Consider the following 24,720-nt stretch of genomic DNA (forward strand, 5'->3'; position numbering starts at 1 on the left):
CCTCCAGTTCTGATGTCACATTTCTCCTCATAAAGACTAGCCTTCCGAATGGTCTGTGCTGCATATAGGTTGAAAAGGTATGGAGACAGGATATATCCTTGACATACTCCTTTCCTGATTTTAACCATGAAATATTTTCCAGTGTACTCTGTAAATTTACAGTTTATTCTTCCTGTTTCTATCACCTTACCACCATCATAACCTTAGTTATTGTGTTCCATATGAGAGGAAGTATGAAATGCTTTGCCCCATCTTACCCCTGTATCTTGCATCAAGCATTTTCCTTTAGTGCCAGGATAAAGTCCACATTATGCCACCAGAAGTCGTTGGACTTTGCCACCAGAGCATGTTTGAGAAGTCCTAGAATATAGAAATATACTTTAGTATATTTCCCCCTATGAGGTGGATTGATTCAGTGACTGGGGTAATTGGGATGGGTGTGTCGGAGACAGTGCGATTGGCATAGGACAGAGCAGAGTTCAGGGATGATGTACATAGGGTCGCTATGAGTCGCAAGCAACTCGGTGGCACATAACAACAACATAACAACAATTACTTGACCTATAGCACATGAATGTGTGATCTAAGTACTATTATTATAAAAAATAATTTCAATATCTTTTCTCTTGAAATGAATGCATAGCAAGGGTAGATTGTGTCACTTCTGTTTATTATTAGTTAATGGCATTCTTTCCAAAACCTAATTGTCTTATTGGTAGTTCTTGTGACTTAGAGGAAAGGAATTGTGCTGCCAACTCAAAGGAACAGCTTCAACTTTACCAGCTGCTTTGTGGGAGAAAGTTGGGCAGTCTCCTCTCGTGTAATTTACTGCCTCTGAAAACCTGATGGAGGGTCAGCTGTGAGTCTGTTTCCACTCAAAGATACAGTCCCTTTTTTGTTTAAAGCACTATTTATTTATGTACAAATGGACTTATTTCATTAAGATAATCAACATTTTAATAATTTTTTTGAGTTTTATTTCAAAGCCTAAGTGAGTTTCTTCATTGTTTTTCAATATTGCATGGCATTCCATTGAGGGAATGAGAGTTTTTCTATCCATTCATTTGTTAATGAGCACATGAGTCATTTCCAGTTCTTTGTTATTGTGACTAATATTGCAACCTGCATGGGTGAGTTTAGAGATGTGATACTGAATGAAACAGGTTAGTCATTAAAGGACACATACTGTAAAGACAACTAATACAAAAAACCCAAACAAATCACTAGAGAAAGATTTACATAAAGAGGGAATCACTCCAGTAGGGCTATCAAGGAGGTGTAGGATGAGTGGAAGTAGAAAACAATTAATAGACAATAAACCTTAATAAGATGGCTAAGGGGAAAACCAATATGGAATGAATGGACAATTAGACATTGTGTGTATTAAAACTGATGTTATAGAACAAAATGCTGTGTGAATAAATGATTGGAGAAATCTCACACCCCCCCAAAATCCAATATATACTTTATAAGTATAAATTTAATACATAAATTACAATAAAAATTATATATTAGAGTTGGAGGTGGGGGAGAATGGTTACGGAAGGCAGGAATTGGGGTCAAGGGAAAAGGCTGGAGCCCTTACTGGCTTCCAGGAGGTCATCTGCGAGAGCCTTTTACTTTATCCGGGAGACTTGGTGGCCCTGGTGTAAAGCGCTGGTCTGGATGAGGGTTGGAACCTAGCAGCTGCTCTGCAGCAGAGATGTGGAAATCTGCTTTCCAAGGCTCTCTCCTACTTGGCATTGCTATGGATCAGAATTCATTCAGGGTCAGAGGGGTTTTGCTTTATCTGGGAAAATCTAGAGTTCTACATGGGAAAAGGTTTAGCCTTTAGGAGCCGCTGTTTGCCACTTTTTCCCTACCTCTGAGGAAGGGGAGGAGAAAAAGCCTTGTAGACTTCAGAGATGACATCAACAGGAAATTAATTTTTATTTGCTCAGGCAGGGCCAGGTCTTTCATTCTTGTTCCTAGCTATTGAGAGCTGTCTAAGAACCTGGAACACATGGAAGACTGAATCCCAATCTCTCTGAACGGTACCTACCTCTCAGGATCAGTGGGACTTGGTCTGAAGGTATGTATTATCTTTTCTTCACTTGGCTCACATCATAGAAACTTGGAAAAACTTGCTTTTACCCAGGTGGTGGATTTTTTCCCCATACCATGGAAAAAGAAAGTGAAAGGAAAAAACCAAACATACCACTTAAGGAGAGGAAAAACCGGGAAAGTGTCAAAACAACTTTTATTTCTAATACAATAAAAGATTTTAATTTGTTAGTCTACTGTTTGTGGGCTCAGAAAAGCTAGGAGGTAAGAATAGTCAGAAAAATATCATGTAACACTCATTAGAATAGATTAGAATTAGAATCATCTCCAAGAAATCAATCATTTGACCTGTGGGACAATACCAAGAAAAATAGCTCCCCTCTCCCACCAATTTGACACAGCAACTGCACAATGGGTTCAAGTGTATCAGGAAGTGTGAGGACGGCATAGGATCCTTATGGGTTGTACTCAACTCAATGACACCTAACAAGAACAACAAGAGCCATCCCTAATCATAGAAGTAATAAACTTTGGTTTCGGTGTATAGTTAAACTTCCTAGATACTCTCACTATCAGATGCACTGCTTTTGTTACGTTCTCCTTCCTTTCAAAAATAGTTCCCTATTTCTAACAATAGCTGAGAATCATACAGAGTGAATATATACCTCACGTCCTTATAGAAAGAATAGCATTACAATGAAAAGTTTAGTCAACGCGTTGCTCTTTTATTTAGAATAAAATTTCCGGAAAACAATAGTTTATTAACCAGCCAGGTGGAAACAGTGAAGGATAATCAATAACTTCCTCATTAACTGGAGCAACTTTGTCTAAAGTACCCTTTTCTCCTAGGAGCTGAGATTATTTATGGCTTTAGTTTCTATAAGATAAAATCCTGCCTCGGAGCTCTGGTGGCCTAGTGGCAAGAAGCTGCACTGCAATCCCAGAGGTGCACGGTTCAAATCCACCAGATGCTTTGCTGGAGAAGGAGGTACAATCTCCTTCTGTACCAGTCAGATCTGACTTGACACACAAAATAGTTAAAAAAACAAAAAAAGAAAAAGAAATGCTGAGTAAGATAAAGCCCTGCCTGATGTGAGTCATCTAACATTAAGGATATGACAACTGACCCACATGCATCTCACTGACTTTGGATTATAGAACTTCAGAATAAACTTCCATGTTGTCTTATTTCTAAAATTGAAAGTAAATATTCAGATGCTATTTTGGGTGGGAATGGAACTTAAATCCATGTGCTCCACCTGGTTTACCAGTCCTGAGTGACATCGCACTCTGTGCTCTTCCACTGGAGACATTCCGATTTGGGAGAAATCAGGGTAAATTGAGTTCTAATAAAAACTCCCTCTACAAATTTGCATTGGGGTAGAATTGTCTAGGCTCTTCCAGTGGCTGTGGGAGGGAGCCTTGTAGGGGGTTTTTAAGTTTTCAGTACTACATGGCTAATGCTGGGAATGGAGGCCAGGGCTGGGGAAGGGGCCAGCAAGTGGGAGTGCTGCTTTGATCTCATTCTCACACTCTTTGCTCCATCTCTCTATCTCTCCCAACTTGGTCAGGACATCTCAAGGTAAAGGTCTGGACACAGGTTGGATGAAAATTGTAGCATGGATTTCCGTGAGAAACTCCTGAAGATTGATGCACGTTTGGGGTCCAAAGATGTGGAAGTGCTCAAGTTTCTCTGTGGTGACTTCCTCTCCCACAAGAAGTTGGAGAAGAGCAGCTCAGCTTCGGAGATATTCGATCTGCTCCTGGCGGAAGAGCTACTGACTGAGGAAGCCCCGTTCTTCCTAGCAGAGCTCCTGTATACCATGAAGCAGAACGCCCTCTTGCATTTCCTTGACTACAGCAAAGAGCAAGTAGAGAGCTGTCTGGCCACTCGGAGGAGGGTCTCTCCGTTCAGGTAAGGAGGGTCCTGTGAGTGATCAGGAACAGGCGAGACTCCAGCTCCCCTTCTGCTTCATCCTGCAAAGGTCTAGCACCCACTCAGGCTGCTGGGCTTTGAAAGAAAACCAGGATGGAGATCTTTATTGGCATATACTGAATTTATTGATACTGTGATTAAAAATGAAGGTTCTCAACTTTAAGTGCTAATGAGGTGAGAGATTTAAGGGGGAAGGGAAGGCATTCTGGGCTTGGAGTTTCTTCCCATTGTTTTGAAGCAGAGTTTTTCTGATGCTTCATCGTCCTCTGTTCTTGTTGCTGTTGGAGTTGATTTGAACTCAGGAGACTTGACGTGTGCAGAGTGGAAACGCTCTGAAGGGTTTTCAGAGTTGTGAACCTTTGGAGTCTCTGGGTGGATCTGAGACTCCAACCTTTCAAGTAGTATTCCAGCCCTTAACCGTACCACCCAGGAGCTTACCTTCCTTTATTTAGCTTCTCCTCCTTCTTCACCTCAGGCCAACTCAGTCTAGCAGTGCCTATGGCTTTTCTTGTTTATCATCCTCCATCCTGTCAGCCGGAGCTCTGGTGGGGTGGTCTGTAGGGAGTTGCTTGTGGTGGTTCGAATCCACCATCATCTCTGTGGAAGGACAATGGGCAGTCTCCTTTTGTGCAGTTTACAGCCTCTGAAAACCCACTGTAGACCTAGCTTTGACTCGGTTTGACTCAATGGCAATGAGAGAGTATCAGGAGAGAGCCCTTGTGTTGCGATGGCAGCGCACTTTTCTGTTAACTGAAAAGATGGGGGTTTTAACCACCCCCACCCCCTGCCACTTAGTTGGAAAGAGATGTGGCAGTCTGCTCCCCCCGTCCCCACCCCGAGTCTGCTGTTTCAAGTGGAAAGAGTTCTGTTATTCTATGGGGTGGGTAATTATTGTTATGAAACAAAATGTGTTTGAATTGTTGGGTAGAAAACTTAGTTGCTTTGTGTAACTTCATTCAAATTATGATAAAGAGTTTTAGAAAAGATCTATAGTCTTGGAAAGATTTGTAGCACTCTGGGGCAGTCCTGTTTTGTCCTTGGGGATCACAGTGAGTCAAAATAGATTTAACAGCATGTCATCATCAGATGGAGTGTCTGGTTGGTGCAAGGAGTCATTGTACTAACCAATGATTGACATTTGGTATCCATGCTGACCTAAGAGGCAATCTACCTCCAAATATCCACCAGTGAAAACATTACGGAGCACAGTTCTGCTCGTACCCACATGGGTTACCATGATTTGAAATTGATTTGATGGCAACTAATCATTTGGCGATTTTACTGTGATTTTGCCATTTTGGATGTATTCTTAGAAATCTACTCTATGAACTATCAGAAGACATAATCTCTGAGGACTTAAGGGACATGATCTTCCTTCTGGGCCAACACCTTCCAAAAACTGAGCTGGTAAGTGATCATCTAGAACAAGGTCTGTGTGAGCACTGCCTTCAGGAAACCTCTTTTCTAGGAAATGGGATGATACAAAGAAGGGGTTTTGGGAGAGATTATTATTTTTTAATATGTAAAATTTGTATTGATTTGCATATAATCATTCATATGTATTGTTTCATTCATGTTTATTGTGTTTTACACAACCATTCACACACATTACATTTAATTTCTGTGCATTGTGATTATACAATCATTGATATATGTTGTGTTTTATATAATGAATTACTATTGATGTCTGTCTTTTATGACCCCATCTTTTCACGTCCCCATTGCATTTTTTCCTGTTACTTCACATGTACACACACCTGTCCACAAGAAGGATTATTTTTGATGGACACAGTGTCATACAGTGTGGTTACAAACACCAACTTTAGTGTCATATGGACCAGGATTCTGTCTTAGCTTAGGGCAAATGGCTGGACTGCATCTCTGTTTTCTTTGATGCTAAACTGTGAACAATCTTACTCCTTGCTGGGAAGATTAGATGAAATAATGTGTATATGGCATTAGCATGCAGACCATATTTATGGTCATTCAGTCTAGAGTCTTAGGGACGGGTCAATAGTTAGCAGGCATGACTACCTCTAAAAGGTTAGCAGTTCTAGTTCACCCAGAGGAGCCTGGAAAGAAAGACCTGGCAATTTCTTTCCCAAAAAATTGAACATAAAAATCTCATGAAGCATGGATATACTCTGATATACAAGGGATTGCCAAGGATTGGAATCAACTAGGGCATAATGGCAAGTGGCATAACTGCTTAGCACCGGCTAACCATTATTTTATGACATAGGAATGTGTGGGGCACAAAAAAGGATGTGAGGAAGTGATAAACAATGGAAGATTGGGAAGTATTAACTCATTATCTACATGAAGTGAGGTCTTCTTGGGAGCTTGTCCTGTTTGGCAGACTTTGCACTGTCTACATTTCAAGGTGTTTGTGAAAATCAAATGACACTCACAAAATCAAATGTTTGTGTTTGCGCTTTATCAAGGACTTTATGCAGGTACTTCAAATTAATAATAATGTTTTAAATATTAACATAATTGTTGCCTGCTAATATTATTCTTATATTAATTATATTTAAGGGCCGGAAAAGAGTTGTATGTCTTCTAGGTCTCTAAATGTTATATAGTTTAAGTTAATTCTTTTCATTCATTCACTATTGCACATTTTCTCCCCTTGTCCTCCCTTCCTCTGCCCTAGTTTGCTTTTCCGTGTACCTCTTGTTCCAGATTGCTTCCATCTTAGTTATCTAATGCTATTACAGCAAAGACGCTGCAAGCAGATGGCTCTGACAAACAAAAACTTGTTCTCTTACAGTTCAGCAAGCTGTTTTTGTGTTGTTGAGTGAGATCCAACTCCATAGGCTGACCCTAGATCAAGTTTTTAGAGGCTGTAAATCACACAGGAGGAGATTACCCATCTTTCTCCTGTGGAGCAGCTAGTGTATTTGAACCATTAGCCTTTGGGTTGGCAGCACAGCTCCTACCCACAAGGCCACCAGAGCTTCCATTGTTGTTAGGTGCCATCCAGTTGATTACAACTCACAGCAGCCCTATGAAGACTGGCTCTGAACCTTGTTGCAATATACTTGAACCCGTTGTTACTCTGTGTTCTGATGATACTTGAGCCCATAGTCACTAAGTGAATCCATCTTGTTGAGAGTCTTTCTCTCCCCTCCACCTTTCCAAGCACAATGTGTTTTCAAGTCCTTCTCACTTTCAGTAAGCAAGGTTGTGTCATCTGCATAATGCAGATTGTTGCTGAGCTTTCCTCAGATCTTGATGCCCCATTCCTCTTAATAAAATCCAGCCTCTCAAATGATTTGCTTTGTATACAGATTGAATAAGTATGGAGAAAGGATACAGCCCTGACACACACCTTTCTTGATTTTAAATAATGCAGTGTTCCCTTGCTCTGTTTGGACAACAGCTTCTTGGTCTAGGTATAGGTTTCACATGAATATGATTAAGTGTTCTAGGATTCCCATTCTTCTCAATGCTAGCTATAATTTGTTATGATCTACACCATCAAATGCCTTTGCATACTTAATGAAACACAAATAGACATCTTGTGGTATTCCCTGTTTTCAGCTAAGATTTATCTTATATCAGCTTATGCCTGGAGTCACTTCTAAATCTAGTTTACATTTCTGGTGGTTCTTTGTGGCTATACTCTTCTGGCCTTTAAAAAATATTCTTCAGCAATATTTTACTTGCATGTGATATTAACATTGTTTGATAATGATCACATTCTGTTGTAGCACTTTTTTTTTTCAATGGGAACAAATATGGACCTCTCCCAGTCAGGGGTTCTCAGTAGTCAGATGGCTGTCTTCCAAATCTCTTGGCATAGACTGGTGAACACATCCAGGGCTGCAACTATTTGTGAGAGAAATGAGGTCGACAATTGAATGATTGGGTTTTGTAAGTCAGTGATTTATTAATTGTAAAGATCTTTTAAAAACATTACGCTGAGTGAAATATCTCAGTCACAAAGGGACAAATACTGCATAGTGCCACTGTTGTAAAACAGGACTGACTTCGGGGTTGGGGGGAGACTAAGAAATATGGGATAAATAATGTATACTGCATTGAAACAGATGAGGGAGAAAACTGTTTAAAAGGGATATGTGATTAGGTATTGTCGTGACAGGAGTTCAGAACGAAGACCACATAGTGGAGTGGACCTGGGGGGAGGGATTGTAAAACAATGAAAGAATTTTTCTTTTACTTTACGAAGAGATTCAAAGAGAAGAATGTACTGGCGGGGGAAGGGGTGGGCAGGGAGAAAAGTGCAACAATGAATGAACAGAAATCCAAAGGCTCTGTAAATTTTCATTAAAATTATAAAAAAAGTGATAAAAACGTATAAAAAAAACCACACCACAAACAGTGATAGAAAACATTGACCTCATCTGATGGACTACACAGAAATCAGATTGACTACACAAGCAGGAAGAATCACTGGAGAAAATACCAGCAGTCAAAATCAGACCAGGTTCTAACTGTGAAACAGACCATCAAATACTCATGTGCAAGTTCAAACTGAAACTGAAGAAAATGAAAACAAGTACACCAGAACTCAAACACAACCTGAGTCTATCCCATTTGAATTTAAAATCTTTTTCAAGAATAGGTTTGAGACATAGAGTACTCGTGATTGAAGACCAGGTAAGTTATGGGATGATATCATCCATGAAGAAAGCAAAAGATCATTATACAGGTAGGAGAGAAACAAAAGCTCAAACTTTTTAAGTTAACCAGTGTATTATAGTATACTATTCTACATTATAGACACACATTTTATATATATACACACACATATATGTATATATGTGTGTGTATATATATGTATATGTGTGTGTGTATATATACATATATATATACACACACACACACACACACACAAAAGTAATTTAAAAAATTTTTTAAAAAGAAATAAAAGACCAACAGAGATAGCAGAAGAGACTGAAAATTGTAGTAGAATGTCAAAGAGTCAAACAAAAGGAAGAAAGGCCAGGGTAAAAGAGGTGAACAGATTTCAAAGATTTCAAAGGGCCTTAAGAGAAGACAAAACAAAACATTATAAAGAAATGTGTAAAGAGATGGTGTTTGAAGAGAAAAAGTGAAGAACTTGCTCAGCATTCCTCAAGCTGAAAGCACTGAAAAACTAATTCATTCCTCACGTTGCTTTATAGAAGGATGCTATGGGAGAAATCTTGACTGATCCAGGAAGAATCAAAGGAGATGGAAGGAGTACCAAAAAAGAATTGATTGACACAGAACCCTTGCAGGAAGCAGCATGTGATCAAGAACCCAAAGTTCTGAAGGAAGAGAAGTTCAGCCTATACTGAAGACACTGGCAAAAAGCAAGGCCCCAGCAATTGAAGGGATATCATTGACAGATTTAAAAAAGTAGATAAAGAGCTCGCATTAGAAAGGCAGAACTCCAAATCCAAGGGGCCAGCCCTAGGGGAGGGAAGGCCTTTTCCCTCTGTTGGTTGTGGAGGAAGTCTTTGTTTCCTTCAGCTTCTGTGTTTACGGAAGATCTCCATGTATTCTGTGCTCCTCTGGTATCAAGGAGGCTCTTTGAGAAGCCCAGGTCCACAAAGGTGCACCCCAATCCTGGTGATTATTTCTTGGTGATCCTAAGGGTCCCTACCACTTGGTTTGCTTTCTTTTCTGTATCTGGTGAGATAAAAGTTCCCAGAGTAACTCTCTGTCTATCCTATTAGGATAGTGATAGGATTCTACTCTTACTACTTGTATTTTGTTTATGAGATCCTGGGAGATCATTGTGTTCCATATTATTTATATGTATCTTTTTGGGGGGGGCACACTTCAATTCATGACATACTAACAACTTACAACAAAGAGTTTATTTGTGTAGGGGGGACATTGTCCATTTTACCCTATATCTTCATTATGTTACTTAATTGCTAATGTTACTAAAGTATATAATATTTGATAATACAAAAGCATGCAATATGCATGCAGGCTATGACATGTAGTAATGAAGTGAGTGGCCAAGCATTAAGGAACGAGGACATCATCAATATCCTTGAACCTATCTGCGCAGTCCTCTCGTATCGCATTCCTCCCAGATCAACTGGTAGTGTTGACGTACAATATTTTTATCTTGGAAGTCATGAGTTAGAATCCACTCCATGAAAAGGGTGGGGATTTTGTTGGCTTGGTTCGGTTTTTTTAAATCACAGAAGAGTGGGAAGCTGTTAGGCATGGGACGTTGTTACTAGGTGTGGTTGAATCTGTTCTGACTCATAGCAACCCTGTGTGCAGTGCGTTGACGCCTTATCTGCTCCTGTACAATCCTGTCTCTGCTGTGCTCAGGGAAGTGAACATTGCAATCACCCTCACTGACGGGAATGGAGTAGGAGAAATAAGAACTGCGGCTTAGTTCTCTATTTCTGGTTACGTTCTGTTGAGTCATTTTGCTTTTTCAGAACCTCAGTGTAGTCAGCCTTTGATGTCCTCTTGGGCAGTCACTCTGACTCCATCCCTCAGAGTTTGGATCTCCCAGAGTTGGGTGTGGATTCCTGGGGACAGTGATTAAGTCTTATTTCTCATCGTATTCCCAGCTCCTTACAGAATCTGTTACAAAGCGGCACTCAGGAAGTCTAAATGTGTGCAATTCATTGGAGTAAGTGTGATGATGCAAATTTTCTTTTTTCCCCCCTCTATAATTGGCATTGTGTATTCAGAGTAAGTTTTACAAACAGCAGGGGCACAGAGTACACAGGAGCTGCCAGTTGTCTAGGGGCAACTGCAGTAATGGAAGGTCTGTCTGCAATCCTTCACAGCCGGAGAGCCACAAGCCAGAGTTTCAGAAACTACTCTTCTTTGTTTTGGGTTATTATTAATTTTAATGAACATTTACAGAGACTTTGGATTTCCATTTATTCATTGTTGCACTTTTCTCCCTGGCCACCCCTCCCTCTCAGCATACTCTTCTCTTTGAAAAATTAAAAAAAAAATTCTTTCGTTGTTTTACAATCCTTCCCCCCATGCAAAGTTTCTGTATGACATTATGAAAGGAATGATCCCTTTGCAGGACAGAGCTCATCAGGATGGTGCAGGATAAAGCAAGGCTCACATCTGTTGTTTGTAGGGCCTCTCTAAATTGTCTTTTTTTTAAATTAATTTAGTTTGTTTATTTTTCATTTCAGTGAACATCTACAGAGTCTAAATTGTCTTTGACTTGACAGCACCTAACAACAGCAACAACATGTGATTTTACAATAAGTAACTGGGAAACTACAAGGAGAACTAAACTCCACAATGGGGATGTGCAGGCACACTTCTAACGTTCACATACTGTCCTTCAGAGGGTCCTAATGTTCTTCCTTAGATGGCCCCTGGAAATTCGCTTCTCCTGTATTTTTTTTCCTCATATCTTTTCTTTTTTTATCTTTTTTTTTAAACTGCCCCAAAACTGGTGCTGAAAGTGACATTAGACAAACATGTAGCTTAGTAAACATAAAATGATAAGGTGTGATGGTACCATCCAGATCAAGAAATTGACGTTTAACAGCCACTTCAGAAAGCTCTCCATAAATCTCATCCCAATTACAGCCCCTTCTCACCCTTCAGAAGGTGGTCCTGCCTTTCCTATAAATCACTTCCTTATGGTTTGGCCACTTACATGGGCCTCCTTACACCAAAAGTTTAGTTTGCTCAGGTTTTTATTTTCAATATCTTGTAATATGCAGGTTAAACCTTCTCCACTATCACTTTCTGTTTCTTAAAATTATCCAGGACAATTGACCTCTAGGGTTTCTCACATTTAAGCCTAAAGGTTCAAGAGGTCTTGGAGAATGAAAAGGATCAGAGAGCTTTGCTAATAATTTGATATAATCCAAGAACATTCTGCTTCTGACAGAAAATTCCAATGTTTACCTTTGCATTTCCAAAGAAAGGTAACCCAACAGAGTGGAAATTATAGTACAATATCATTAATATAACATGCAAGCAAGATTCTGCTGAAGATTATCCAAAAATGACTGGAACAGCATATTAACAGAGAACTGCCAGAAGTCCAGGCTGGGTTTAGAATGGTAGATGGATCTTAGCTGAAAGCAGCGAATACCAGAAGAATGTCTATCTGTGTTTCATTGATTATGTAAAGGCATTTGACTGTGTGGATCATAACAAACAGTGACTGACTCTGAGAAGAATGGGAATCCTAGAACACTTGATTGTGCTAATGTAAAACCTACACTTGGACCAAGAGGCAGTCGTCAGAACAGGGCAAGGAGACACTGCATGGTTCAAAACTGGGAAGGTTGTATGCCAGGGATGTGTCCTGTCTCCATACCTTTTAAACCTATATACAGAACAGATTATCTGGGAGGCTAGGCTGTATGAGGAGAAATGAGGCATCAGGATTGGTGGAAGATTCATCAACAATCTGTGTTATGCAGATGATAGAACCCAGCTTGCTGAAACTGAGGAGGACCTGAAGTGCTTGCTGCAGAAGGTCAAGGACTGCAGCCTTCAATATGGATTGAGGTTTAATATCAAAAAGACAAAGATTCTCACCACTGGGCCAATTGGCAGCATCAGGATGGATGGTGGAGAGATTGAGATTGTTTAAAGCTTTAGTTTGCTTGGCTCCACAGTCAACACTCTTGGCATCAGCAGCCAGGAGATTAATTGTGATGGGAAAGTCTGCTGTTAGGGACAGCTCCAAAGTACTGAAGAGCAATGGTGTCTCCCTGGAGACCAAGGTACGCCTGATACAGGCTATAGTCTTTGCAATCACTTGCCATTCATCAAAGAGCTGGACAATGACTAGGGAGGATAGACGGAGAATTGATGCCTTTGAGCTGTAGAGCTGGAGAAGTGTATTGAATGTACCATGGACTGCTAAGAAAACAAACATGTTCATCTTGGAGAGGTTAAACTTGGCTGCTTCTTGGAGACAAGGATTCTGAGGCTTTTTCTGACATACTTTGGACATGTTGCAAGGAGGGACTGGTCTTTGGAGAAGGACATCATGCTTGAGAGGGTGGAGGGACAGCGCAGGAGGGGAAAACCCTCTATGAGGTGGATTGGTTCAGTGACTGGGGTAATCAGGGTGCATGTGTCAGACACAGTAAAATTGGCACAGGACAGAGCAGGGTTTAGGGCTGTTGTACATAGAGTCACAAGTGACTTGATGGCACATAACAACAACAAGCACCTTTGCATTAGCATTAAAGTACACTAAACTCAATTTACTTGCTAAAGTTAATAACATTTCATCTTTTAAAAAAGCTTTCCTTTCACCAAATTTCTCTATTTTCCCCTTAGTTTTATTTTGTTTATGAGTGAAAGTTTACAAACTGTACAGATTTTTCATACTTTTTTTCTCCCATGGACTTTTTACTATATGCCATTTTCACTGATTCATGTGATTAATTTATTAGAAGTCTGATCAGTCCCTTGTTGTATGTTGCCTTTCTCTTCACCAGCATGTCTATTTATTAATTTTTACTCCTCTCTTCCAGTCTTCTTATCCCTATTATACCTCCTCCAAGATTGCCTCTATTCGTGTATGAAACCTTCCCGTAGCTTTTTATAATAGAAATTTTATAGCAGAATTTTCCGTTTGTGAATGACTAATGCCACACAGCACAATTTGTACCAGACTCAACCATGTTGTGCCATATTTCACAAATTCTTGATTGTCTTCTTTGGTGAAGTGTCCCCCCAAGTCCTTTGTCCACTTTACAATTAGGTTGTCTTTTTCTTGATGACATATTGGAGTTTTCTGTAAATCTTAGAGATGAGTCTCTTTTCATATGTGTCATTGCCAAGTATTTCTCCCCCCCTCACTAGTTGTTCTTTTTTTCCTCTTTTGGAAATACATAAGGATTTACTGTTCAGGAAGCCCCAGTTGTCTATTTCATTCTCTAGCATTTCATCATATATGCAGAATTTCTCAACAATAGAGGAGAGTTCTGTAGTCCAAGATGCTCACTAGGTGATTCTAGTAATATCCTTTCCCACCTTGGGACATTTGAACACAACAGAGCAGGGTACACTGCATGGTTCAAAACTGGGAAGGGTGTACGCCAGGGATGTGTCCTGTCTCCATACCTTTTCAACCTGTATGCAGAGCAGATTATCCAGGAGGCTGGGCTCTATGAGGAGAATTGTGGCATCAGGATTGGTGGAAGATCTATTAACAATCTGCGTTATGCAGATGACACAACCCTGCTTGCTGAAACCGAGGAGGACCTCATGCACTTGCTGCAGAGGGTCAAGGACTGCAGCCTTCAGTATGGACTGAGGCTCAATGTCAAGAAGACAAAGATTCTCACCACTGGACCAAGTGGCAGCATCAGGATGGATGGGGAAGAGATTGAGATTGTTCACAGCTTCAATTTGTTTGGCTCCACGGTCAACACTCTTGGCACCAGCAGTCAGGAAATAAAAAAACGTATTGCGATGGGAAAGTCTGCTGTTAATGACCTCTCTAAAGTACTCAGGAGCAACAGTGTCTCTCTGGAGACTAAGGTCTGCCTGATACAGGCCATGGTCTTTGCAATCACTTGTTATGCATCAGAGAGTTTGACAATGACTAGGGAGGACAGAAGGAGAATTGATGCCTTTGAGCTGTGGTGCTGGAGAAGAGTATTGAGAATACCATGTACTGCTAGGAAAACAAACAGATTCATCCTGGAGAGGGTTAAACCAAGCTACTCCTTGGAGGCAAGGATTCTGGGGCTTCGTCTGACATACTTTGGACATGTTGCAAGGAGAGACAGGTCCTTGGAGAGGGACATCATGCTTAGGAGGGTGGAGGGACAGCGCAGGAGGGGAAAACCCTCTATGAGATGGATTGATTCAGTGACTGGGGTAATCAGGATGCAAGTGTCAGAGGCAGTGCAATTGGCACAGGATACAGCAGGGTTTAGAGCTGTTGTACATAGGGTCGCTATGAGTCGCAAATGACTCGACGGCACATAACAACAACAACAACAGGTTTATAAATAAAAACTTGTTGTGTGTAGTTGATTCGAGACCTATACCTGACCCTCTGATGGGTTTTCAGAGGCAGTTAATTGCGTGGGATGGGACTGCTCCTTTCCTTCTCCCATGGATCAGCTGGTGGATTCGTAGCATGTGCCTTTGAATTAGCAGCACAACTCCCTACGGACTGCACCACAGAGTCTCTGAAAAATTTATGTAGAAAAGGGCAAACACTGCATAGTGCCGCTGCTGTAGAATGGGACTGACATCAGGGTTGGGGTAAGGCTTAGAAAAACTGGATAAATTATGTATACTGCATTGAAACGAATGAGGGAGAGAACAGTTTAAAAGCGTTATATGATAGGGTATTATGGTTATCACAAGAGTCCAGAACGAAGGTTGTATAGTGGAGTGTACTCAAGGCGGGGCTGGGGGAGCGAGGGGATTGTATACCAATGAAGGAATATTTCTTTTACTTTTAAAAAAGAAGAGCTGGCTGTCAGGGGATGAGGAGGGGTGGGCAGGGAGGAAAATGCAACAATGAATGAATGGATATCCAAAATCTCTGTAAAAGTTCACTAAAATGAACAAAAAAATTTGTGTAGAAATTATCAACTCTGAACCTAATTTGCTGTGTAAACATTTAAAAAAATAACAATAAAGCATATTTTAATAAAATATCTTTTCAACAAATAGAAAATGTTTTATAAGTTTGTTTCTGTCTTTATATTTTATTACATGTTTTATTGAAATACGTAGCCTTGGTGATCTAGTCGTTAGGGAATTGTGCAGCTAACCTAAAGGAACCTTTCTGGCTGTCTCAAGCCACCAACTGCTCCATGGGAGAAAGACAGACAAGCTCTTCCCGTGTGATTTGTGGAGTTGATGGTGAATTGGTTCTGACTCCATGGTCATGAGTTTGGGTTTTTGTATTTGACACAAATTTTTCGGTGACAGTAGTTATATTTTTGCCAATGTGTCTATATTCCACTTTATTGCTTTCTGACCATTTCATTTCCAGTGCTCTGGTACCTCTATCCCCTTATTGTCTCATATTTACATTAGAGCAATTGTTGACCTTTCAGTTTCACATTTTTTTATGCAGTCTCATAATTTTTAAATGGAGTGCCACACCTACAGGTAATATCCTTTATTTTGTGTGTCAATCTGTTAGGTTAACTGAGAGCTGACCTCAGGGAATAGTTTCTTTTCAAGACTTAAAGAGTCTGTATGGATGATCACCTAGGAGGTCCTCTAGTCTCATCTGATCCAATAAGTCTGCATTTTCTTTTCTATGGAAGAAAAAACCCTAATATTGTTGCAAAAAAAATCTTTATGAAGTTGAAATTGGTGAGTCTGAACTCTTCAAGAGTTTGAGATACACTCAGCATTTTTCTCTTGTTGTAGATGGGGAAAAGAGAGTTCTGGTGGTGTAGCCAAGTAGTCAGGAGGGACTTGTGCTACTAACTACATATCTTAGGCTGAATATCTTAGGTGCTAGGTACTCCTCTTGTCCAATTTACACCCTCATGGAGGGCCAGCTATGAATTGATTCCACCTTGACCTCATATAGAGATAACTACAATCTGTTTTATCAAGCTCCAGCTAATGTTATTGTTGATGTTGATTTGACAATAATTCAACCCGATGAACAGCAGATCTCAACCTGTCTTATCTTTTGCTGTTTTCACCATCTTTGATGTACTCGAGCTCATTATTAGTCACCGTCTCAATTTATCTTGTTGAGGGTCTTTCTCTCTTGTGTTGACTTTCTGCTTTTCCAAGCATGATGCCCTATTTGAAGGACTAGCTCTTCCTAAGAACATGCCCAAAATATTTGAGACAAAGCCTCATCATCCTTGTCTCTAAGGAGCACCCGGGTTGCACTTTCTCCAAGATATACTTGTTTGTTCTTTTAGCAGTCCAGTGTTCTTTTTCAATACCACATCTCACAGGGCTAGATCCTTCTGTCATCCTTAGTCGCTGGCCAACTTTCAGATGCATAGCAAGACCATGGCTTGGATTAGGTGCACTCTAGTCTTAACTGATGTCATTTCTCTTCATTACTTTGGAGAGGTCCTTGACAGCAGATCTTACCAATTCAAGATGTCTTTGATTTCTGGACTGTTGGTACCAAGGACATTGATTGTAGACCTAAGTAAGACCACACATAGCAATCACTACAGTCTGTTCTATCAGGGTCTGTCTATCAACACCCTATAATAGTTGGTAGTGGTAGCCAGACACCATCTAGTTTTTCTGGTCTCAGGGTAGGTGAGGCTATGGCTCCTGCAGAGTGTCAGTCCTGTGGACTAGTTTCTCCTCTGAGACGTTGATTTCCTTCTTTCTTATTTGTTCCCTATCCACATTAGTAAAGACTAAAAGGTATATTTTAGATGACTGTTGCAAGTTTTTATCACCTCAGACATTACTGTATTAGTCACCTCATGAAGATTGCAAAACATGAACTCTGTGAACTTTATTATGCTAATTGACTGAGTTGTCCAATAAAACTAAGGCACTAAGACCCAGAGAACCAATCCTACAAGGTGTTTAATGATGTCTGAGAAACATCTCTAATAGTGACTTTTGTGACCATGTGTGTATATGTACACAAATCTCCGTGTACTTGGTACATGCAGCTTCTTCTATCTGCACACATGTACACTCACTTGTATCAACCCACACAGTTTTCAAAAAGATTAGACCACTTTATTGTTGCATGTGTTCCCAAGTCATGAACACAAGTATTTGTTCTCCAGGGACCTTGGGGTGAGAATGGAATAAGAGGAAGGCCTCGTTTGTTAAAGAAATGCTATTATAATCAACACGAGTGATTTTCCATAAAGGGTGGGGAATGACTTTCTTTCGCTTTTGATTCCACATAGATTTAGTCCTTGGCTAGATGACACTAACCACAGGAATATTTTTACGATCAGTAATACAGGACTCACAATAGGTTGTGATCAACCTGATGGCAGATTTAACAGCAATAACAACAGCAAGCCAGACATCACTCTGCGCGCTAAGTTAGCTTTCAGATGATCATTCTCGAGTATATAAATGCTTTTTTGTGCTTCCTTCCCTCAGTCCAACAGGAGAAGGAGAAGTCTGTGTTGTGTTTTAACTCTGGCGTAGGACTGTGCTATTACTTGCCCACATCTAGGAAAAGGACACTCTTTTTTCATTCCAAGGGAGATAAGATTTTTTTTAAATTTTATTATTTTTGTGTGTGTGTACCGTCAAATCAGATCTGACTGGTACAGGAGGAGATTGCCTCTCCTTCCCCAGCAGAGCATCTGGTGGATTTGAACCGTGTGCCTCTGGGATTGCAGTTGCAGCTCCTTGCCACTAGGCCACCAGAGCTCCCCTACGGAGATAAGATTTAATGCGAAGGAAAAGAAAGTCTATAAAGTATCAGACTTGTAGCTGATTACTATTGAGTTTTGTGATCAGGCCAGACTTAGGAATTTTGTATTACTCTTTGCCGTTGAGTCAGAAACCACTCATAACTGATCCTTGAGCAGGTTTTCAGAGGCTTTCAATTGCCTAGGAGGAGATTGGCCTTCTTTCTCCTGGCAGAGCTACTGGTGGATTTGAAGTGCCTGCTCGACTGACAGCATAGCTCCTTACAACTAGATGATGAGCGCTCCCTGCGTTATGTCAGTACACCTCCAATCCAGGTGGGCTTCCATACCAGGCTTAATGAGTTCACATGATGAGAAATTCCAATTACAAGAGATTTTATTGGAGAAATTATGTATCATTGGAAGAGGACTTAAAAATCTCTCAGCCAAGAGAAGGATCTTCAATTTGCATAGTGTCTCAGGGGAACAAAAGTGACCTTTGTAAAATATCCTGGACTTGATCTTTATGACAGCACAAATATGAAAGTACAGCAGTGGTGGCTACTGCCAAAGGTTCTCAGGGGCTCCAAGAGACACTGCTGTAGGTGCAGCAATTTACGTAGACTCTTGGGTGAAAAGGAAACCACACCCAGACCTGCTAGCTTTTTAGCAAAGAAGCTTTTCAAGTACTTTCTGTGAAAATTTGCCAGTGCAGTGTTCTCTCTCTCTTTTTTTTTGCAAGAGTTCTTTTTATTTATTTTTCATTTCAATGAACACCTACAGAGATTTTGGAATTCCATTCATTCATTGTTGCACCCTTCTCCCCCCCACACACAGTGTTCTCTTTTTAATTGTGATTTTAGTAAAAGTTTACAGAAAAGTTGGACTTCTGTTCATTCATTTTTGCACATTTCCCTCCTTTCCCCCTCACCCAATTAATTTTTTAAAAAATGTTAATTCATTGTTTCACTATTTCCTCCCTTCCTCCTTCCCCATAATCTGTTATGTGCCACGCTGCCAAATGTCTTGTGTCAATAAAACACAAGTAAATATTCTTTTGATATTCTCTGCTTTGAAGTCAAGATCCTTCTAATATTAGCAATGATATTCCTGGTATTAACAGCCTCCTCTAAATCTAGCTTGAGCTTCTGGCAATTCCCTGTTGATGTACTTTTCTAGCCATTTAGGGATAATCATTAGCAAGACTTGCAGGCAATATTCATGACATTGTTCAATAATTTCTACACCTTTCTTAGGAATGGGAACAAATAGAGATCTCCTCCAGTCAGTTGGCCAGGTAGCTGTCTTCTAAATTTCCTGGAGCAGACTGGTGAGCACATCCAGGACTGCCTTGGTTTCTGATATTAATATAGACCATACAGAGATGAAATAATGCCTTTTTCTCCACATTACTAAACACCATGAGGGCAGATATTGTATCTTGTCTACCAGTACAAAGTCTGGCACGTAGTACTCATGCAGATAGCATTTTCTGAATGATGACTAATCAGAGGGCAAGTAAATGTGACTCCACTTAATTCTCTTCCAGACTTCTCTAAGTTTCATGCAACATCTAGAGAAACAAGGTCTCCTAAGTGAAGATAACCTGGAGACACTGGAGAAGGCCTGCAAAACAGTGAAACCTAGCCTTATGAAAAAGATACAAAACTACAAGAGACAGAGAAGTAAGTAACATACACTCACTTGCACCAAACCTTGAAAATTCTTTTTTTTTTTTACCTTGGAAATTCTTAAGCCAATTAGCCATATAGGATGTTTACACATCCTTCTGAAAATATCCTCTTGAGAGAACCAGATGTCTCTCTAATTTGTTCATTCAACATGTATTTACTGAATGAGCACATATTTGTACTGTGAGAAGTTGGGGGTACAGTGGGGGCAAAACAAAGTTTCTGCCTAGATTTACACAGATATCTTCTTCCTAATTTTTAAATGAGAGAATGTGAGATGATTGTGAATGTAATGGCATAAAAAAGGATTCAGGAGAGTAAAGGTTTGAAGGGTGGGGTCTCTGGAGTCAAGCTGCCTGGGTTTCACTGAGTGGTAGGACATTCCCTTTCTCAGCATTTCAATGCATCACTTTCCTCATCTCTATGGTGAGAATGATAATTATACCTCCCTTGTTGAAGTTTGTGAAGATTGAACATGATAGCTCCTGTAAGATGCTTCTCTGGCATAGAATATGTTCTCAATACATGCTGCTATTATGAATTTGTTGGTTTGAGAGGACAGTCTTTCATATTCTCAGAAATAACTGTTTTCCCCCCACCTTTTGTTTCTTCAACATATTTTGTTAAGGAAATAGTGTATAGAGGGGGTAGCACTGGCAGAAATCAAGCCCATTTGCTTGATTGTTGATAATCTATCAAATATTTGTGTTTTTCCTGAAATTATTTCTCCAAAAGTTAGAGAAAAAGAGGTAAAAAGTGTAATCTTAAAGTGTATTCATGAAGTTCTATAGCCACACCCACATTTTAGTTCAGAAAGTCAATGTAACATGTACATTTCTCTGGTTAAAACAAAGCTAGTTAAAATGAAATGTCTCTTTAAGAAGAACTCAGCAGACAGTGAGTTGAGGAAGAAAATATACTGCTGTTAAACTACTAAAAATATCAACTAACAACTACAGAAGTGAATAAATGTGTGATTGAAGCAGGGATAGTGAAGAATAAAGTTTATTAAATGAGAAATAAAAAGCAGGAAGTTGAAATGGAAATAATATTCAGAATCCCTACTTGAACAGTGATTATCGTAATACACTGATGTACACTAAGTAGAAATAGGACAGAGGATTCTATCAGTTTGGGTATTTCAGCTCTGGAAAAGGCATCCTTGTTTCTACTTCATAAATGCTTACACGTGTCTCACTGCGTCTCAAGGACTGAATTTTATAGTAGAAGGATAATTTTAATTTTTATGTTCCTTTTCTCAATCTTCCTGCTAGGAAAGGTAAAGGGTAAGAGAAAGAGAGGAAGACACTTAACAAGATGAATTGACACAGTGACTGTCAGTGAGCTTAAGCATGTGAGAGATTGTGAGGATGGGGCAGGCTAGGGCAAAGTTCTGATTGGTTGTTCATAGAGTTACTCTGATAGGCCACTTCATGGCATATAACAACTCCCACAATTCACTGTATGATCTCTTGTTGAGTGTCAACCATTGATAATGTTTTTCAGCTTTATAATTTATTTACATTACTAATATTTTAATATAGCATCTGTAATCCTAAGAATTTGAACCTAATTTTGCTTCTTAGAATGGAGGATTAAAGGCCAAAAAGGTGGTATAGATGTCAATAAAATTCTTTTTGGTGCCAAAGTCATTCAGTGTCCAAGTGCACAATAATCTGGTTAAGACCCTAATTCTGTTTAAGGGACATCTGGCTAAGGTTCTGCATTTTCTTGAATCTTGGTTATTTGTTTTGATGTTTTATATTTATTCTTTAAAAAAAGATATATGTTAATGATAATAAAGTTAAATAAAAATTGAAATAGGGAAAACAATACAGAGTATAGATGGTAAAAATTCTCTTGCTTTTCACCTCCTTTTTCATCACCATCCCATTTTCCAGTGATGATCACTTTCTAGAGGCTATTCTCATAGATCTTCTTCTACAGAGACATTATTATCTCTCTGATCTTTTAATAAAATTAGCTGTATTCCGTAACTCGATCCTTTCCTTCTTCTAACATATCCCATATTTTGCTCCTTGGGAGGAAGATGGGTAATTAACTGCCATGTGATTTACTGCCTCTGAAAACCTTCTGGAGGGTCAGCTATGAGTCAGTCTCGACTTCACAGTACATAACAACAACAGCAAAGCATGTAGATAGCATTTTAATTAATGGTTTAATTAAAATTCATTTTATGGCTATCACTAACTCATTGCCATTGAGTGGAAACCCACTCACAGCTGGTTACCCAGCAGGGTTTCAGAGGCCATACATCATGTGGAAGGAGTTTGTCCACATTTCTCCTGTGAAGCTGTTGGTGGATTCCAACATGAGAGGTAGTCCACGTTTTAGTTAGCAGCTCAACTCCCCACAGACTATAAAACATTTATGGAATCACTTTTGAATGTCTTTATTTCATTTCTCTCTCTTTTTTATTTACTGTTATAATCGGAATTCTGGTTTTATTTCTTGCACTAATGCTTTTGCAATCTTTATCTGGCAATTATTTAACACCTTAAGCACCACAGGTTTTGAAATTGCTAGTAAGTATTATTTAGAATAATTTCAAGGAATTAATAAAAATACAAGTAAAAATAATGAAAACGAACTGAATAAATAAAATACAAATTAAGTAACAAGAAAAACAGTTTATTAACACAGTTTCTTTTGGCCCGATTTTGTACATATAAAAAGTGAATTCCATTAAAAATCTCTAAATTCTCTTAGAAGAATTTCTTTTTCTGACTGTATTTTGATAATCAGTTGTTTTGGATTGTTACTGATCAGAGGTGATCTTTGTTTTCACGTCACATTTGTTTTCCAGGCACCCAGGTAGTGACACCTTCTGTGGACAATAAAGCCGAGATTTTGTATCAGGGACAGGAAGAGGGACTTTCTCATCTAGGCACTATGATAGTCCGTGGAGGCTTTCAGGTATGTTCAGAAGTATGCTGGCAAATGTTTTAATAGTGGACTTCACTCCTAATCTTGTTGCGTGCCATCGAGTCAACTACAACTCACAGTAACCCTATGAACAACGGATCTAAACCGTGCCCTGCCCTGTGCCATCCTCATCATCTCTGACACACTTGAGCCCATTGCGACAGTCAATCCATTTTGTTAAAGGTCTTCCTCTCCTATACCGATCTTCCATCTTTCTTAGAGAGATGTCCTTCTCTAAGGACTGGCTCCAGTTAACATCATGCTCAAAGTATGTCCGATGAAATTTTGCCATCTTTGCCTCCATGAAGCACGAAGCACCGTGGCTTCACTTTCTCCAAGAGAGAGCTATTTGTTCTTTTGGCAGTCCATGGAATATTCAGTACTCTCTCCAACACCACAGTTCAAAGATATGTTGATTCTTTTTCTGTCATTCTTAGTCATTGTTTAGCTTTCAGATGCATAGCAAGCAAGCAACTGAAAAGACCATGGTTGGATTTTGTGCACCTTAGTCTTTAAACTGACATCATTGCCCTTTTGTACGCTGCAGAAGTTCCTGATAGCAGATTTTCTCAATGTGACTTACCTTTTCATTTCTTGTCTGCTGGGACTAAGGGTGCTGATTGTGGATTTGAGTAACATGAAATCTCTGACAGCTTCAATCTTTTCTCCATCTATCATGACTTTGACTATTGGTCCAGTGGTAAGAATTATTTTCTTTTTTTTTTTTTAGAATTATTTTCTTGATGTTGAAATGTAATTCATTTGAAGACTGTAGTCCTTGATCTTTTACCTTGATCAAGCACTTAAAGGAAGTTTGTTTTGTAATGATATGCCACCTCAGAAACCCTATAGGGCAATTTTCTCTGTCCTGCAATGTCACTAGGAGTCTGAAGGGCCTTTATGTCAATGGGTTGAGTTGACTATGTAGGATTTACTATGAGTGTATGTAGTGGAAATACTGTCGCTGTGGCTGTTTCAAGCTACTAGTGTGACATCAATCAAATTGCAAACTTCCTGAAAAGAATTGGCTTCAATACTTAGTCTGAGGTATCTCCAGTATACCACTTTGAAATCATTCCACTCTCATCTCTGGGATGTTATCAAGGTCAGATTCATGGATACACAGCTCGTGTACTTGCACAGAATCCCAGGCTTCTTTTAATACTCTGCTGTCACCATTTAAAAATTCTTAATAATAGGTGAAAAAGGGTCTTGCATTTTTGCCTTGAACTATGATCTGGAAATTTTTATTTTCACAAATATTAACTTTTATTTGTCTTTTATGACTTATTTTTATAAGTGTGAATTTTAAACAGATTCTTGAACTGGTGGCTCATAGCCATCAGCTCATTCAATTTTAGCACTTGTCTCATCGTCAGGAGTTTTCCCAGTTCTTGGCTTCTTCAATGTCTTCACTTTTCTAACAGATACATCATGGAGAGCATAAATAGACTGGCAAGCCTTTCTATGTCTTTCCCAGTGCTGTCTGGAATCAATTTTTTGATCACTTAAGTAATTTGTCTGCACCTCTAGGGTCTTGATTTCCATAATTTTCTTCTGGATTTGAAGGACCTGTTGGTGCCTAGCAGAAGAGGTCTTCCAAATTTGATTGTTGCTTTTTTTTTTTAAATCCACACGAAACAGATGAAGCAAATAACTAGCAGTGGTCTTGACATCAACATGAGCTTCAGTCACGGTCTGTAATTTTTTTTTATTAAATTTTATTAGTTTTAATGAACATTTACAGAGGTTTTGGGTTTTCATTCATTCATTGTTGCACTGTTTTCTCCACCCTCATCCCCAGTTTGTTCTTCTTCCCCCCCCC

The 24,720-nt window shown here is 39.5% G+C and overlaps 1 protein-coding gene across 1 annotated transcript in view; it reads left to right on the top strand.

Annotated features, from left to right (window-relative positions):
• The window catches only part of CASP10 (caspase 10, apoptosis-related cysteine peptidase), a 74,056-nt gene that overhangs the window by 32,991 nt on the left and 16,345 nt on the right, over positions 1-24,720 (top strand). The window contains exons 5-8 of the mRNA XM_006889144.1: positions 3,644-3,958; positions 5,293-5,386; positions 19,808-19,943; positions 22,777-22,886. Coding sequence (XP_006889206.1) covers positions 3,644-3,958; positions 5,293-5,386; positions 19,808-19,943; positions 22,777-22,886 — 655 coding nt within the window. The remainder of the gene's footprint in view (positions 1-3,643; positions 3,959-5,292; positions 5,387-19,807; positions 19,944-22,776; positions 22,887-24,720) is intronic.

This window comes from Elephantulus edwardii, unplaced genomic scaffold (assembly GCF_000299155.1).
Source record: "Elephantulus edwardii isolate Elephantulus edwardi_28Jun2011 unplaced genomic scaffold, EleEdw1.0 scaffold00075, whole genome shotgun sequence".
NCBI classification, from domain to species: Eukaryota; Metazoa; Chordata; class Mammalia; order Macroscelidea; family Macroscelididae; genus Elephantulus; species Elephantulus edwardii.